The 16249-nt window shown below is 36.8% G+C and overlaps 1 protein-coding gene across 2 annotated transcripts; it reads left to right on the forward strand.

The window, feature by feature from the left end:
- The first annotated feature begins 427 nt into the window (after positions 1-427).
- On the forward strand, positions 428-15566 carry LOC136235201 (1,4-alpha-glucan-branching enzyme 1, chloroplastic/amyloplastic-like). 2 transcript variants are annotated; one of them, XM_066024758.1, is made up of 15 exons: positions 428-661; positions 4714-4824; positions 4983-5190; positions 6220-6289; positions 7131-7400; positions 8345-8928; positions 9325-9647; positions 10198-10314; positions 10609-10671; positions 12530-12637; positions 13380-13481; positions 13627-13694; positions 13804-13885; positions 14209-14325; positions 14962-15566. In XM_066024758.1, exons 1-15 carry the CDS (start codon positions 578-580, stop codon positions 15250-15252), a joined length of 2598 nt encoding a protein of 865 aa, XP_065880830.1. In that variant the 5' UTR covers positions 428-577; the 3' UTR covers positions 15253-15566. The 2 variants fall into 2 exon arrangements, with proteins under 2 accessions (XP_065880830.1, XP_065880831.1); XM_066024759.1 differs by lacking the exon at positions 428-661 and adding an exon at positions 2306-2383.
- The last annotated feature ends 683 nt before the right edge of the window (positions 15567-16249 follow it).

Raw genomic sequence — 16249 nt, forward strand, 5'->3', positions numbered from 1 at the left:
CTCAGCCGCAGTAATAGCCAAGTCATCCCAAGTATACAAGGAAGATTGGGGCAGTTCATAGGCAATTGGTGAATGAGACCTATGAATGTCCATTGTTGACGTAAGAAACATTGTAAGGGGACAGAATATCTGATGTCGGATCTCCACCGATCCCTAAATCAGTTGTCCGGACTGATTTAAACGATGCACATTAGTTCACTAGAGACTTGAAAAGTCGGGCATTAAAACACGTAAATTCGGGGTTCAGCTTTTTTTTATATCAAAACATTTTCAAACGAAAATTATTGTTTATGTAAATTTGACGGATATGTAGGTGTCACGTGGAATATGTGCTTTACCCCCTTCGTTGTCCATCCAAAAGCAAATCAAATCAAATCATGGGACCTGAGATAAAGTGGGCCTATTTGACAACGGCTGAGATTTATCCGATTGATATGAATTGTCTGCCATTGTACGTGTCATCCTCCTCAATACTCCCAAGAGTATAGAGTTTCATTAACATGAGCTCCTCTGTCTGCTCTGTTTTCAATCTTTCAATCAGTCGAGAAAATGAATCAGACAGGCTAAGTTGGGAAAAATGTTAGGTTCTCTGAGTCTGAGTCTATTTCCGGCGACCCAAATTGGGTGTTTATCTCCTTCTTCCGGCCAGAAATCCAAAACTGTAAGTCTTTTTCGTATTCCATTTATTTGATTGATCGCTGCATTTTGGGGGTTTATTACCTGCACATTATGCAATCTTGATGTATGAATCGATCATGGTTTCTCTTGTAGCTCCAATTCGATTTGATCGAGTATTTAGTGTTCTCTAACTATTTTTATCGGTGATCATAGGAATTTACTTGATTGATTGGTTGATTTGATGGATGGATAGAAATTTCTAGCTTCAACAATGGAGTTTCTTCGCCTATTGCTTGATTTTTCTTAAATTGATGCCTATTGCTTGATTTTTCTTAAATTGATGTGTGTTTAATTTAATTTAATTTTGTTTACATATATATAGATTAAAGGGATAAGTTCAAATTTGAACCTAATGTTTTTGTTTAAGTGCATATTTGATCCTAACTTAGGAAATGGTCTAAATTTAAACTTAATGTTTTCAAGCAAGATCAATTTTAGCCTTAGGTTAAAAAAATGTTGAAAATGCTGGTTTGAATGTTATTTAGGAGTTACATTGAAACTTCCAAACGTCAATCATGCCTAAAATATTTGATGTGTTACCAATACGGTTACAAAAAAAACTTGTACGAAATTGCTCCTGTTTATTGACAAACTTGTTTGGAATGTCTGGTGTGATAGTTAAATGACAGTCAAACCAACTTTTTCGAATTTTTGGAGCGGAGCACTAAAATTGATCCTGTTAAATTTGCACCATTGATCCCAAGAGTATAGAGTTTCATTAACATGAGCTCTCTCTGCTCTGTTTTCAATTTTTCAATCAGTCGAGAAAATGAATCAGAGAGGCTAAGTTGGGTAAAATGTTAGGTTCTCTGAGTCTATTTCCGGCAACCCAATTTGGGTATTTATCTCCTTCTTCTGGCCACAAGTCCAGAACGGCAAGTCTTTTTCGTATTTTCCATTTAGTTGATTGATCGCTGCATTTTGGGTTTTCTTGATGCTGGTTTCGCTGCATTTTGGGTTTTCTTTTTGCTGGTTTTGTTTATTGTGGTTTTTGATTACCTGTACCTTATGCAATCTTGATGTATGAATCTTGATGTAGGAATTTACTTGATTGATTGGTTGATTTGATGGATAGATAGAAATTTCTAGCTTCAACAATGGAATTTCTTTGCCTATTGCTTGATTTTTCTTAAATTGATGTGTGTTTAATTTAATTTTGTTTACATATATATATATATATATTAAAGCCATAAGTTCAAATTTGAACCTAATGTTTTCGTTTAAGTGCATATTTGATCCTAACTTACGAAATGATCATCAATTTTAGCCTTAGGTTATTGAAATTTTGAAAATGCTGATTTGAATGTTATTTAGGTTTTACATCGAAACTTCCAAACATCAATCATGTCTAAAATATTTGATGTGTTACCAATACAGTTACAAAAAAAAACTTGTACAAAATTGCTCCCGTTTATTGACAAACTTGTTTGGAATGTCTGGTGAGACAGTTAAATGACATTCAAACCAACCTTTTCGAATTTTCGGAAGGTAGCACTAAAATTGATCCGGTTAAATTTGCACCATTGATCCCAAGAGTATAGAGTTTCATTAACATGAGCTCTGTCTGCTCTGTTTTCAATTTTTCAATCAGTCGAAAAAATGTATCAGAGAGGCTAAGTTGGGTAAAATGTTAGGTTCTCTGAGTCTATTTCCGGCGACCCAATTTGGGTGTTTATCTCCTTCTTCCGGCCACAAGTCCAAAACTGTAAGTCTTTTTCGTATTCCGTTCCGTTCCGTTTCATGGTTTTGTGTACTGTGGTTTTTGATTACCTGTACATTGTGCAATTTTGATGTATGAATCGATCATGGTTTCTCTTGTAGCTCCAATTCGATTTGATCAAGTATTTAATGTTCTATAACTATTGTGTGGGTGATCATAGGAATTTACTTGATTGATTGGTTGATTTGGTGGGTAGATAGAAATTTCTAGCTTCAACAATGGAGTTTCTTCGCCTATTGCTTGATTTTTCTTAAATTGATGTGTGTTTAATTTAATTTTGTTTACATATATATACATTAAAGGGATAAGTTCAAATTTGAAACTAATGTTTTTCTTTAAGTGCATATTCGATCCTAACTTACAAAATGGTCTAAATTTACGCATTAGGTTATCGAAATTTTGAAAATTCTTGTTTGAGTGTAATTTAGGTGTTACATGGTAACTTCCAAACATCAGTCATGTCTAAAATATTTGGTGTGTTACCAATAGAGTTACAAAAAAACTTGTTAAAATGCTAACAAGATATAAGTTAATCATATTTTTTTTTTTTGTCAAAGTGTCTAAAATGTTTAATGTGTTACTCATATAGTTACAACCTATGAAGCAAGGACTCTTCCCCGGGGTCGCCGTGGCCGAGTCGGACTCGCCGGACTCGGGGACACGGCGGTGACACGGCCGGAAAATGGGACACGGCGGGACACGGCCGGGGTTAAAAAAAGTTAAAAATTAGGGTTTTTTTTTTTAATTTTTTTTATAAAATTTAAGGATCAATTATGCAATTTGTCAAAAATCCTAAATTATAATCTCTATCGCACGAATTAGAATTAGGTCTTCTCTCCTTCCTGCGCAAATCGCGATTTCAACCCCTGTGCTGCGTACATCGCAGTTCTCCTAACATCACGATTTGGTTTTTGTTTGGGAATAATCAGAAACAATTTATTCTCTCCTGGGTTCTTCCTTCTCATGCGCTGCGATTCTTCTCCTGGGTTCTTCTCCTAACATCACGATTCCGATTTGTGATTTAGCATGTTTTTTATATATTTTTATATCTAATATATATATAATTAATTATATAAAATTTGCCGTGTCCCCGCCGCACCCGTGTCTCATATTTTCTAAAAATGCCGTTTGCCGTGTCCGCTCCCGTGTCCGTGCTTCATAGGTTACAACTAACCAACAAAACATGTATGAAATTGCTACAGTTTATTGACAAACTTGTTTGGAAGATATGATGTGACAGTAAAATGACCGTCAAACCAACTTTTTCAAATTTCCGGACGTAGGACTGAAATTGATTTTGTTTGAAAACGTTAGTGTTGAATTTGCATCATTGTGTACCTTAAGGCTAAATTGACACTTAGAAAAAGTTAGGGTCAAATTTGATCCTTATCCCTATATTAAAAGAAGGGTTAATTACAAATACCTATCCTGTGGTTTGGCCGATTTGCGATGTGGTACTTGTGGTATTTTTTTTTGCAAACACAACCCTATGGTTGTAAAATTTTACATGTTTTTTTTTTACTTTGCCAAATTTGGCCGATAATGACTTCGAAATGAAAATTTTCAAGAATTAAACTTGTTTGGTATCATATTTACTATGGAACCATATTCTTAATTTTTCAAAATCATCAATTTTGGAGTTTTCTCTCTCTAAACATTATCTTTCTCTCTCATAAAAAACAACACCTAAATGACCTTAAACCTAAAAAGTTGAAGAATTAAAGTTGCTTAAAATATCATTTAGCTCTTGAAATTTTTTATTTCGAAGTCGTTATCGGCCAAATTTGGCAAAGTAAAAAAAACATGTAAAATTTTGCAACCATAGGGTTGTGTTTGCAAAAGAAAATACCACAGGTACCACATCGCAAATCGGCCAAACCACAGGGTAGTTATTTGTAATTAACCCTTAAAAGAATTACATACAAGTCTCATAGTAGAGGGAAAAAAGAGATTTTTCCATTTTGAAAACTTGTAGAAGCTGATCCGGAAAATATCAGGATTTGAGATTAGCATTTATCCATTTATGAAAACATGTTATATCCTGGGAACCGAGTTTCCAAATTTAAAAAACGACTTTATAATTTCTTTTTTGATGAAAGTTTCTAATTATTTTAAATTACGGAAACATGACCGAAACTTTTCATACAAGTTTCCAGGGGTTCTGGTTTCAGAAACGTGAACTGCTTTAAAATCAAAGTTTCTGTGTAGGTGATTGTTTCAGGGTGTTATAAAGTTTTTGATTGTGTTATAACTTAGAAGGTGGTATTTTCTTGGACTAAAGTTCTGCTGTATTTACTATATATTTTCATTGACAGGCTGTAGAAAACAACTGTAAAATTGCCAAACAGTATTCAATTTCCTGGTCTCAGAAATTGCCTGGTTCTCCCAGATTCTATTTCCTTCCAAGAGTCTTCATTAATAAGAAGGTATGTCGTTTATATAATCATATATGATATAAAACACAAAAATGATAATTGTCTCAAACCGGTGGTGTTAAGCTGCTTGTCTCTGTAAATCATGTTGTCGTCTAAGGAGTTAAATTAACAGTCGTATGGACAATACTGGTTAAAATATTGCTTGGCAGGTGCAACATGGTCTCACAATCTCAGCAGTTATGACAAATGACTCAACAATGACAGACATCAAAGAAGAAATGGAAAGTATTGGTGTTTTGAGCCTTGATTCAGGGTTAGCACCATTCAAAGATCACTTTAGATATAGAGTTCAAAGATATATGGATCAGAAACAACTAATTGAAAAATATGAAGGAGGTCTTCAGGAATTCTCAAAAGGTGCCCTTTTAGTAGTGTACAAATCTGATTTTTCCTTTTCTTTCTCTTTCTACATATGTACATGGATGATCTTTCTGAACACTTTGTACTTTTGAATTGTTTGAAAATGTATGTATATGTGTTGCTCACCTCTTGATTGGTTTTTGGGTGTTACTTTGTTAGATATTCCACAACCCTTAATTAGGGAGCTATATGGTTCCTTATAGGCCTAAACCATACGGAGCCCCTAAAATTGTCCATTTTGGTAACTTTGTCTCCCGAACTTAAGGGACAACCCTTTAGCGACTCTAACTCCATAAAACTGACATAACCCCTTATTTTTCCTCATTTGGAGAAGATTTTGACCACTCACCTTTCGGTTGACTTCCCATATGCAATGTGGATTTTCTTTTCAAAACAATTTATGCCTCCTTAGAGCATATTTTGCAATAGCCTCTCTCAACTCCTACACACTTTGAAATATCATCCTGAAAGGCCACATTGCAAATTTTTATAAAAGGAAAAGCCACATTGCATATGGGAAGTCAACCGAAAGTCGAGTGGTCCTCACGGGTCAACATCTTCTCTGATTGAGGAAAAATAAGGGGCGTGTTATGTCGGGAGTTGGAGTGGCTAGTGGAGTGTTCAGGGGCAAAGTGACCAAAATGGACAACTTTAGGGGGCTCCATATGGTTTTGGCCTTCCTTATATGTGTAAGTCAATCCTTCTTCTTTGAGGTACCTTTTGGAGTGAGTTAGGCATTTGTTTACATGGTATTAGAGCCTTCAAGCCTTGTATTTAATGTTGGGTCACCTGTGGATATTTGCTTAACCATTTGTATTAGATATCCTACATTGCTTAATTAGGGAGCTGACGACTCCTCATATGTAAGACAATTTTCCTCTTTGAGATACCTTTTAGGATGAGTTAGGCCTTTGTTTACATTTTTTCATTTTCTATAGCTTAATTTAAGGAGCCTTTTGACAAAAATTGTTATTGCTAGATCCACGTGTGCCATGTTAAAACCTTGCTGCTTCTACTATTTTGTAGGTTACCTGAAATTTGGTTTTAACAGAGAAGAAGGTGGGATTGTCTATCGTGAGTGGGCCCCTGCAGCGGAGTATGTTGTTTGCTTTCTGTTAGATATTAATATGAATTGGATCTTAACTATAAGCTTAAACTTTTAGTTCAAATATAAGTTTTTAGTTCAATTGGTTCTATGAATTGGGCCTTTAACTATAAATTAAATTAAGGGATAATTCCAAAACTAACTCATGTGATTTCACTGATTTGCAGATTGGTGTTTTTATTTTTTATTTTTTTGCAGAAAAAGGATTAAGGTTCCTTGACTTTAGCAAAATTAAGGACTTTTATTTTACACTATCAATTTGACTGTTAATGCCCTCAAAATAGAAAATTCCAAGAATTAAATTTGCTTAGTACTACATTTACTATGAAACCACGTTTATTGCCATTTTCGGTGCTCTCTCTAGAAAATAATTCTTCTCTCCTAACTAAACAACAACACCTAAATGACCTCAAAACTAAAAAGTTGAAGAATTAAAGTTGTTTAAAATATCATCAATCCTTGGAATTTTATATTTTGAGGTTATCAATGGTCAAATTGATATTATCAATCTAAAAGTCATTGGTTTTGTTAAGGGCCGGTGACCTCTGTCCTCTTTTTGCAACAAAAAAACCACAGGCATCCATGTGTAAATCGGCGAAACCACATGGGTTATTTTTAGAATTATTCCTTAAATTCAACAAATGAGGTTGTCAGTAATTAATCCTCGACCACTTAGTCAAAGAGGCTCTGATACCGTGTCATGGAACTATTTGAAGTAAAAGCTTAAACTTTTAGTTTAATTGGTTCCGTGACACTCTCACAGTATCAAACTATCACAAACTCTATTAGCATGGTTAAACATTTATTTTGAAGAGGTATTCTTTTTGATTAGGGAAGCAGAAGTTATTGGGGACTTCAATGGATGGGATGGCTCCAACCACAGAATGGAAAAGAATGAATTTGGTGTATGGAGTATCATAATACCTGATTCTGGTGGAACCTCAGCCATTCCCCATAATTCAAGGGTCAAATTCCGGTTCAAGCATGGTAACGGAGTTTGGGTTGATCGAATTCCAGCCTGGATTAGATATGCTACTTTGGACCCTTCAAAATTTGGAGCTCCATATGATGGTGTCTACTGGGATCCTCCAGCTCCTGAAAGGTATCTGTTATAGTTTTAATAGAAATCTCGGAAGCACCGACATTTCTAGGAGGTTTATGTACGAGTGTGTGTCAGGCACTCCGGGGATACACACCTGACACTCCAAAATAAGTGTCCTCTCTTTTTCTTATCTTTTTTTAATGGGGACACTTCGGGGACACGGCATCACATTTTGCTTCATGAGCATTTTAAGCACAAAAAACATATTCGAGTCCATAAAATACCGATGTGACATAAGAAATCGACATCCATATACTGTTCAAACACTTCGAAATTGTTGCTCATAGGATTAAATCTGGTTGGTCGAAGTGGAAGAGTGCTACGGGTTTCCTTTGTGACCCCGGCATGCCTAATAGATTGAAGGGAAAATTCTACCGCACGGCAATCAGACCAGCATTGTTATATGGTACGGAGTGTTGGGCAGTGAAACACTGTCACATCCATAAGATGTCGGTGGCGGACATGCGTATGTTGAGATGGATGTGTGGTCATACGAGAAAGGATAGGGTGAGTAATGAAATAATTAGGACAAAAGTAGGGGTTACATCTATTGAGAATAAAATGAGAGAAAACCGACTAAGGTGGTTTGGCCATGTGAGACGTAGAGCGCTTGATGCGCTGGTTAGGAGGACCGAAGAGTGGCAAAGGGATGTAGTGGTAAGGGGTAGGGGAAGACCTAAGCAAACTTGGAGGAGGGTGATCGAGAGTGATATGAGTTTACTGGGAATTGAGGAAAATATGGTAGTGGATAGGGCGGAGTGGAGGGAGCGAATTTATGTCGCTGACACGACTTGATTTCACGGTTTTATATGATGGTTCATGTTAGCCGACCCCGAATCATTTCGGGACTAAGGCTTTGATGTTGTTGTTGTTGTTGTATATCTGTTCTAGTGTTTGAAAACAAAGTAATGCCTCTGTTAAAACACATCTCCATTGATATGCAGGTATGAATTTAAGCACCCTCGGCCTCCAAAACCGAAAGCCCCACGTATATACGAGGCTCATGTCGGAATGAGTAGTTCAGAACCCAGAATTAACACATACCGAGAATTCGCCGATGATGTTTTGCCGCGCATAAAGGCAAACAATTATAACACAGTCCAATTAATGGCAGTGATGGAGCATTCTTATTATGGATCATTTGGTTACCACGTTACAAACTATTTTGCTGTTAGCAGTAGATCTGGAACCCCTGAAGATCTTAAATATTTAATTGATAAAGCTCATAGCATGGGTTTATGTGTTCTCATGGATGTTGTTCATAGTCATGCAAGTAACAATGTAACTGATGGTCTCAATGGTTTTGATGTTGGCCAAAGTTCTCAAGATTCCTATTTTCACACCGGAGATCGAGGCTACCATAAGCTATGGGATAGTAGACTCTTTAATTATGCTAATTGGGAAGTTCTTCGCTTCCTTTTGTCTAACTTAAGATGGTGGATTGAGGAGTACAAGTTTGATGGTTTTCGCTTTGATGGAGTAACTTCAATGTTGTATCAACACCATGGGATCAACATGGCATTTACAGGTATGAGTGACAATTATCGGGTTAGTGTTGTCGTGTCAATTATTGAATAGTGTCAAATGAGTCTACCATAATCGAGTTAGTATCGATTTCGTTTCGTGTTTGTTGGTCACATGTGATTTTACTACCTATGTTAATGGTGATATTTTAGAAGGTACATAATTTATCAGTCCTTACATTTTTACCTAAGGCATTGTTTAGTCAACGTATTTCAATAATATACTATTTAGCCCTGGGTACCATTTCACAAATGTTGAGGCTAAAATGGTGCCATTTTGTACGATAAGGTAAATTGACACTTCCCAAAAACCTTGAGCTTATTTTGGTACTTTATCCCTTTCTTTTTAATTCGTGTTTATGTTGTCGGGTTGTGTACATAATTGCCACCTCTATTTGCAGGGAATTATAATGAGTATTTCAGTGAGGCAACTGATGTTGATGCTGTTGTTTATATGATGCTGGGCAATACTCTGATTCACAACATCTTGCCGGAGGCTACTGTAATTGCTGAAGATGTTTCCGGGATGCCCGGACTTGGTCGTTCTGTTACTGATGGGGGAATCGGTTTCGACTTCCGGCTAGCAATGGCCATCCCTGATAAGTGGATTGATTACTTAAAAAACAAGAGTGATGAAGAGTGGTCAATGGAGGAGATTTCATGGAGCTTAACTAATAGGAGATACACTGAGAAATGTGTTGCTTATGCTGAGAGTCATGACCAAGTAAGACGAATTGTGTTTATTCGTCTCTTTAAAAACAACGTATATGGCAGCGTTTTATTACTGACATGATGATCTATGACCTCTGGACTTCAAAACTGGATTCGAAAGCTCTTGAACTTTAACATATACCAGCATAAAAGTCCAAATGACTGTTGACCAATATAAATACCGGTGACCTCGTGAATGGCCGGTGAATCACACGGGTAAAATGCACCCATGACCCCTCAACTTTGGCATTATTAACATGATGGTCTCTGAATAAAGGTTTGTGATTTACCGGCAATTAACGTGGTCAAATGGTATTTACACTGGTCATCGGTCATTTGGACTTATATGCTAGTGTATGTCAAATTCAGAGGATTTTATGTCCGACTTTGAAGTTCAAGGACCATAATGTTAGTAATTTCAAAATTGAGAGGCCATGGGTGTATTCTACCCGAAAAAAAAGCTACTTTGATATCCTGAAAACTGAACTTTCTCATTTTTTGACAAATTTATAAACTTTTACTTTGTTTCACTCTCAAGAATTGTCTATCTTTTGTTTCTCCAGGCTATTGTTGGTGACAAGACAATTGCTTTTCTCCTAATGGACACATATATGTATTCTGGAATGTCTTGTTTGAAAGATCCTCCGCCTGCTGTGGAGCGAGGGATAGCACTTCATAAGGTTTTGATTAGCACTGAACTCGTCTTGGACCATTCAGATGTTGGCACGTCAACAGTTGTGTTGACGTGTCAACATTTGAATGATCTATGATCAGTTGGTCCCTTCATAAGGTTTTGATTAGCACTAAACTCGTCTTGGACCATTCAGATGTTGACACGTCAGCAGTTGTATTGACGTGTCAACATTTGAATGATCTATAATCAGTTGGTCCCGGACCGCTGTAGGACTTAGCTTTCATAATTCATTTCAATGCTACTTTTTTCTATGTTATTGATGTGAAATTCTATTTTGCAGATGATTCATTTTCTAACTATGGCATTAGGGGGTGAAGGCTACCTTAATTTTATGGGAAATGAGGTAACAACACTAGTTGTAACTCTTGCTTACTGTCCGATATTAATATGAATTGCACAGCTTAAGTTTTTAGTGTAACTGGTTTCATGACATTGTATCAAAGCCTCTTAGACTAAGTGATCATGAGTTCGATTCCTAACAATCCTATTTGTTGATTTAATTTCAACACATGGTAAGATGGGCCTATGTTGTTCACTCTTCAAGCCTAGCTGGCATTCACGTACGGGGTGTGTCAGATATTAATATAAATTGGGCCTTTAACTATCAGCTTAAACTTTTAGTTCAACTGGTTCCACGATGCTTACCAAATGCTTGTATGCTTGTGGAATGATTCAAATTCGACGCGTAAGAGAATTTACTGCCTCATTATAGGTTGATCAGTGTTAGATATCCCACATTGCGCTTAATTAGAGAGCTATATGACTCTTTATATACGTGAGACAATCCTACTCCTTTGAGATCCTTTTAGGGCGAGTTAGACATTTGTTTACATGGTATACTTGTTTTTGGAGCTAGCTAAGAATAAACATGAAATATTAACAACATAGTCACTAGGACAAATACTTTCTTCAAGAAAAATTTGCTAGGAAATAAAGGTGTCGGCTTAGTTATTAAAGGCGCACTAAGATGCCAAGGGGTCCTGGAGCACAGGCACAAGGTGCAGATGTGCGCCTGAGCAACACAAGACGCACTAAAGAAAAAGATATGTATAATCATAAATAACAACAATTAACATTTCTAAAATGCAATAAGTAGTCAAATACTAAAACATATCCACTTAGTAGTTAATTTTGATTTTAGAACTGAAGTTAAACCAAATCCTAAGTTAATTAACTAATAGCCTAAAAATTACTTTTCATCAAGATTAAAGTATTCATAGTCCATGTTTGTCACTCATCAATCAACCATCATCAAACCGTATTCTCATTTTGATGAATACCGTTTTTCTCCCACAAATTTGATGCTGCATCAAAAAATTTGATCAACATCAAATAATATTTTTTCATCGTCTTTTTACATTTATATATATATAAATATAGTATTGTATATTTTGTTATATAATATTATTATGTGAAAGGAATCGTTTGTTTGGAGAGAGGAAATGGGTTGGAGCAAAAACACTGTAGCAACATCAAGAGAGAGAGAGAGAAAATGAAGAAAGTACGGTTTGATGTAGCAAAAATGATGAAATGAGTTGGAGATGGTCTAATAAGTGGTTGTTTAGGATTCCAAGCTAGGCTCAGAAATGCACGCTCAGACGAGTGCCTCTTAAATAGAGTCCATCTTTTAGCTTCTTAGGCGACATGAGATTAAAACGACCACTTTTTAACTTGGAACACTAAAAAACAATGCCTGCCTTATAAGATTGCACCTAGGTGTGCCTCGGGCAAGGTGCTAGGCTCAGAAATGCACGATCAGGCGAGTGCCTCCTAAACAGAGTCTGCATTTTAGCTTCTTAGGTGACATGAGATTAAAACAACCACTTTTTAACTTGGAATCCTTAAAAACACGGTTTGCTTTATAAAATTGCGCCTAGACTCATAAATGGACGCTCAGGCGAGTGCTTCTTAAATAGAGTCCACCTTTTAGCTTCTTAGGCGACATGAGATTAAACAACCACTTTTTAACTTGGAATCCTAAAAAACATGTATGTCTTGTAAAATTGCGCTTAGGCGTGCCTCTGGCAAGGCGCTAGGCTCAGAAATGCATGCTCAGGTGAGTGCCTCTTAAACAGAGTCCGCCTTTTAGCTTCTTAGGCGACACGCCTGGAGCCTAGAGCCTTTTGTGCCTATAACTATATACCATGTGAATGCATTTTCTTTGTTCCTTACTGAATATTCTTGATGAATGTTTCTTTTAGTTTGGTCATCCTGAGTGGATTGATTTTCCAAGAGAAGGCAATGGATGGAGCTACGATAAATGTCGCCGCCAGTGGAATCTACCGGACACTGAACACTTGAGATATAAGGTTTGTGAACTCTCTTTTATTAATTTGAGGTAGTAATTTCGTGTTTCGTGTCAAAATCACGTTATCTCATATATATGTTCCATATGGTTATATATGATATAAATGCTAAAGAAATGATTTTTGTGTCAATCGTATCGTGTCAGTAGGGTTGGCTCTATAAATCGTGTTTTCGTGTCAGAAATTGCCGCTTTTTGTATAAAATCATTCATAATCACTCATTCTCTTCATCCAAAAACAGCATGTATCAGTGAACTTTTTGTATAGCTAAATGCCCAAATTAGTAGGTGTGGCCCAATCTTATTGATTGTATCAGGAAGGATAAAGAACCCCCATCGGGGGAGTGAAATAGAACATGAAACCGTAAGCTCCCAAGCAGTGGAAGGGGCCCGGGGCTCTGACCACTTGCCTGTTGAAGAATGAGCTGAGGCTTAATACATTCCTAGCCTCCCAAACTTGTCAAAAAATTCTAATGATCGCTCTCCAACTTTGAAAACGGCCAATTAGCCCCTTGAAATTGCTTAAAATGGCTCAATTAACCCCTTAAGTTCTACTTCATAGAGTAAGATTTCGGCAGTTGAATCATGTATCACTTTAAACAAGTTCAAGGGGCGGATAGGTCTCTTTACCTATTGTTTAATGATTGGTTTACATAAATCTGTTTTTTTTTTTTTTTTTTTCTTCGGTTCTTTCTGATATACATTTCTTTTATTTTGCTTTCTTTACTTCAATGTAACTTCTTCAGTTCATGAATGCATTTGACAAAGCTATGAACTTGCTTGATGAGGAGTATTCATTTCTTGCATCAACAAATCTGATTGTGAGCAGCGCAAACGAGGAAGACAAGGTACAGATGCGGTTCTTTCTCTCGTTTTGGAAGTAGTTTCCAAAGCATTATACGAGCAAATTATAAACACGCAACTCCAGATCAGAGTTTCTGAATGATGTTTACAGCTTTTCTGGTATAGTGATTGATCATTTTTACATTTCAGGTTATCGTCTTTGAGCGCGGGGATCTGGTTTTCGTGTTCAATTTTCATCCGGAAAACACATATGATGGGTATGAGTTGCTGTTCTTTCTTTTTCCCCCGTTTTTTCCAGTTTGATTGCACATTGGAGAAAACTAATTAAGCTATAGGCTTTCGGTAACTGTTATGTGTAACGTGCAGGTACAAAATTGGGTGTGACTTGCCAGGGAAGTACAGAGTCGCATTGGATAGTGATGCGTGGGATTTTGGTGGTCTTGGAAGAGTAAGTATCCGTTTAGTTCTTTTTGTAGCTTCTTTTTACCGTTTTATTTCAAACAGTAAGAAATAGTTTGTGAGGGGCGAGCCTTGGCGCAACGGTACCGAGAGGTCACGGGTTCGAGTCCTAGGGGCGGTCTCTTGCCAAATAAATTGGCAGGGGAAGGCTCGCCCCAGTACACCCTTGTGGTGGGACCCCTCCCCGGACCCTCGCTTAGCGGGGACGCGTAGTGCACCGGGCCGCCCTTTTATTTCAAACTGTAAGAAATAGTTTGTTGAATTCCATGTTTTTTTTTATAAAATCTGTTCTGGTTTCTGGTAATATGGCAGGTTGGGCATGATGCAGATCATTTTACGTCTCCGGAGGGGATACCGGGAGTGCCGGAGACAAATTTCAACAACCGTCCTAACTCCTTCAAAGTACTCTCCCCGGCTCGAACATGTGTGGTGAGTTCCATCTTTTTTTATGGGTTAAATGCACTATCACTCAACTTCAATTTGTCTCGATAAAGTCATTCAATTTTGAATTCTGTTTCAATAAAGTTACTATGACGACTTTAAGGACAAAAGACACCGGAAAAATGACGTGACTGCCACATCAACAGTAGTCAACTTTCACACGGACCTAAACGACATGTGGCTACCACCTAGCCGACCAAAACAACACGCGCCTACCACCTAGCTGACATGTGTCATTTCGATCAGCTAGGTGGAAGCCACGTGTTATCTAGATGGACAACAGTGAAAGTTGACTGCTGCTGATGTGGCAGCAATGTAACTTTTCCAATGTCTTTTTGCTCTTGAAGTTGCCGGAGTGACTTTATTTAGACAATTCAAAGTTGAATAATTTTATTGAGACAAATTGAAGTTGCAGTTTTTTCTATTCATCTTGCTACAAAATTGCATGAATCACCAATGAAATACTGAAGAAAAATCCCTTTTTTCGCCTTTTTCTTCTTTGCGACTAAAAATGAACGATTCCTTTAGCCGTAAAAGTTAGTTCGGACTTGTTCGTCTCGATGTACTATTATCATTTATTCGTTTTTCCTTTTTCTCCTACTAAATTCCTTCTTCTTTTGAAAGGCTTATCATAGAGTCGACGAAAGCAAGGAGCGTAGCAGTCAGGGAGCTGTACACGAGTCATCGGCAACAAATGTTACCGTAAAAACGGGGAATCTCGAACAAGGTATGGAGCAGAGATCAGTAGTAGATACTGTCACCAAGCTGAAGGAATTTGAAATTGTAAATGAGGCATTAGTAGCAGATAATGTGGTAAGGCATGAGGAATCTAAAGAAGAAGAAGAAGAAGAAGAACCTGCTGATAAGAACAATAACGAAGAACGGGACGAATCCTGGGAGACTAGGGGGGTTTGAGCACCTACTGGTCGCTGAAAATATAAAAAATTCTATGGAAAATGTGTATGAGGTTTTAAATTTTTATGTAAAAACAACAAAAAAATATCAATTTAGCATTCATAAATCACGAGAGACTACCACAATCACGTGACGGATCCTGGGAGGTTAGAGGGGTTTGAGCACCTACTGATCGCCAAAAATATAAAAAATTCTATGGAAAATGTGTATGAGGTTTTAAATTTTTATGTAAAAACAATGTAAAAAATATCAATTTAGCATCTATAAATCACGTGAGACTGCCACAAGCATTCTCTGTCAGTGAATTCTGGATATGGCTCAATTATGGAAGAGAAGGATTCATTAAAGACATGAATGAGAGATTTGTTTAGTGTTTGAATTATGAGGAGGATGCTGACGTGTCACCTCGTGAATGGTTCCGAACTATTGTATCAATCTCCTTGTATTAGAAAAGGTATTACACCCATTTTGCTTTCCAAACTAAAATTTCAAAGTCAATTAGGATCTTAAATTATCAAAATCATTAATTAGATTTCTGAATTAAGCAAAAATCATTAATCATGTTCCTGAACTAGGTAAAAATCATCAATTGGAGTCTCTATCCTATCCTAAAATCAGAAACCGTGACTATTTGATATAAATTGTAATAATCTATGTGAAGGTTCAAAATGAGTTTGGAGAAGAGGATCTGAAAATGTTCCAACTGAATGATTTTCGATGAGGCATCAATTGATGATTTTTGTTTAGAATTGGGGACTCAATTGATGATTTTTGCTTAGTTTAAGGACCTGATTAATGATTTTGAGAGTTTAAGGTTCTAATTGATTTTGAAGCCTTAGTTTGAGGAGTCGAATGAGTATTATGCCATTAGAGGGTTTTGCTATTCACCGGCCCCAAATTACTTATTACCGCCTCTTTTTGGACATTTTTGCCCTTTTCATTTTTCCATTCAAAAACTTAATATCCTCTCTCTCCCGAGTCAAAAATTGGATTTATG

This window comes from Euphorbia lathyris, chromosome 7, assembly GCF_963576675.1.
Source record: "Euphorbia lathyris chromosome 7, ddEupLath1.1, whole genome shotgun sequence".
NCBI classification, from domain to species: domain Eukaryota; kingdom Viridiplantae; phylum Streptophyta; class Magnoliopsida; order Malpighiales; family Euphorbiaceae; genus Euphorbia; species Euphorbia lathyris.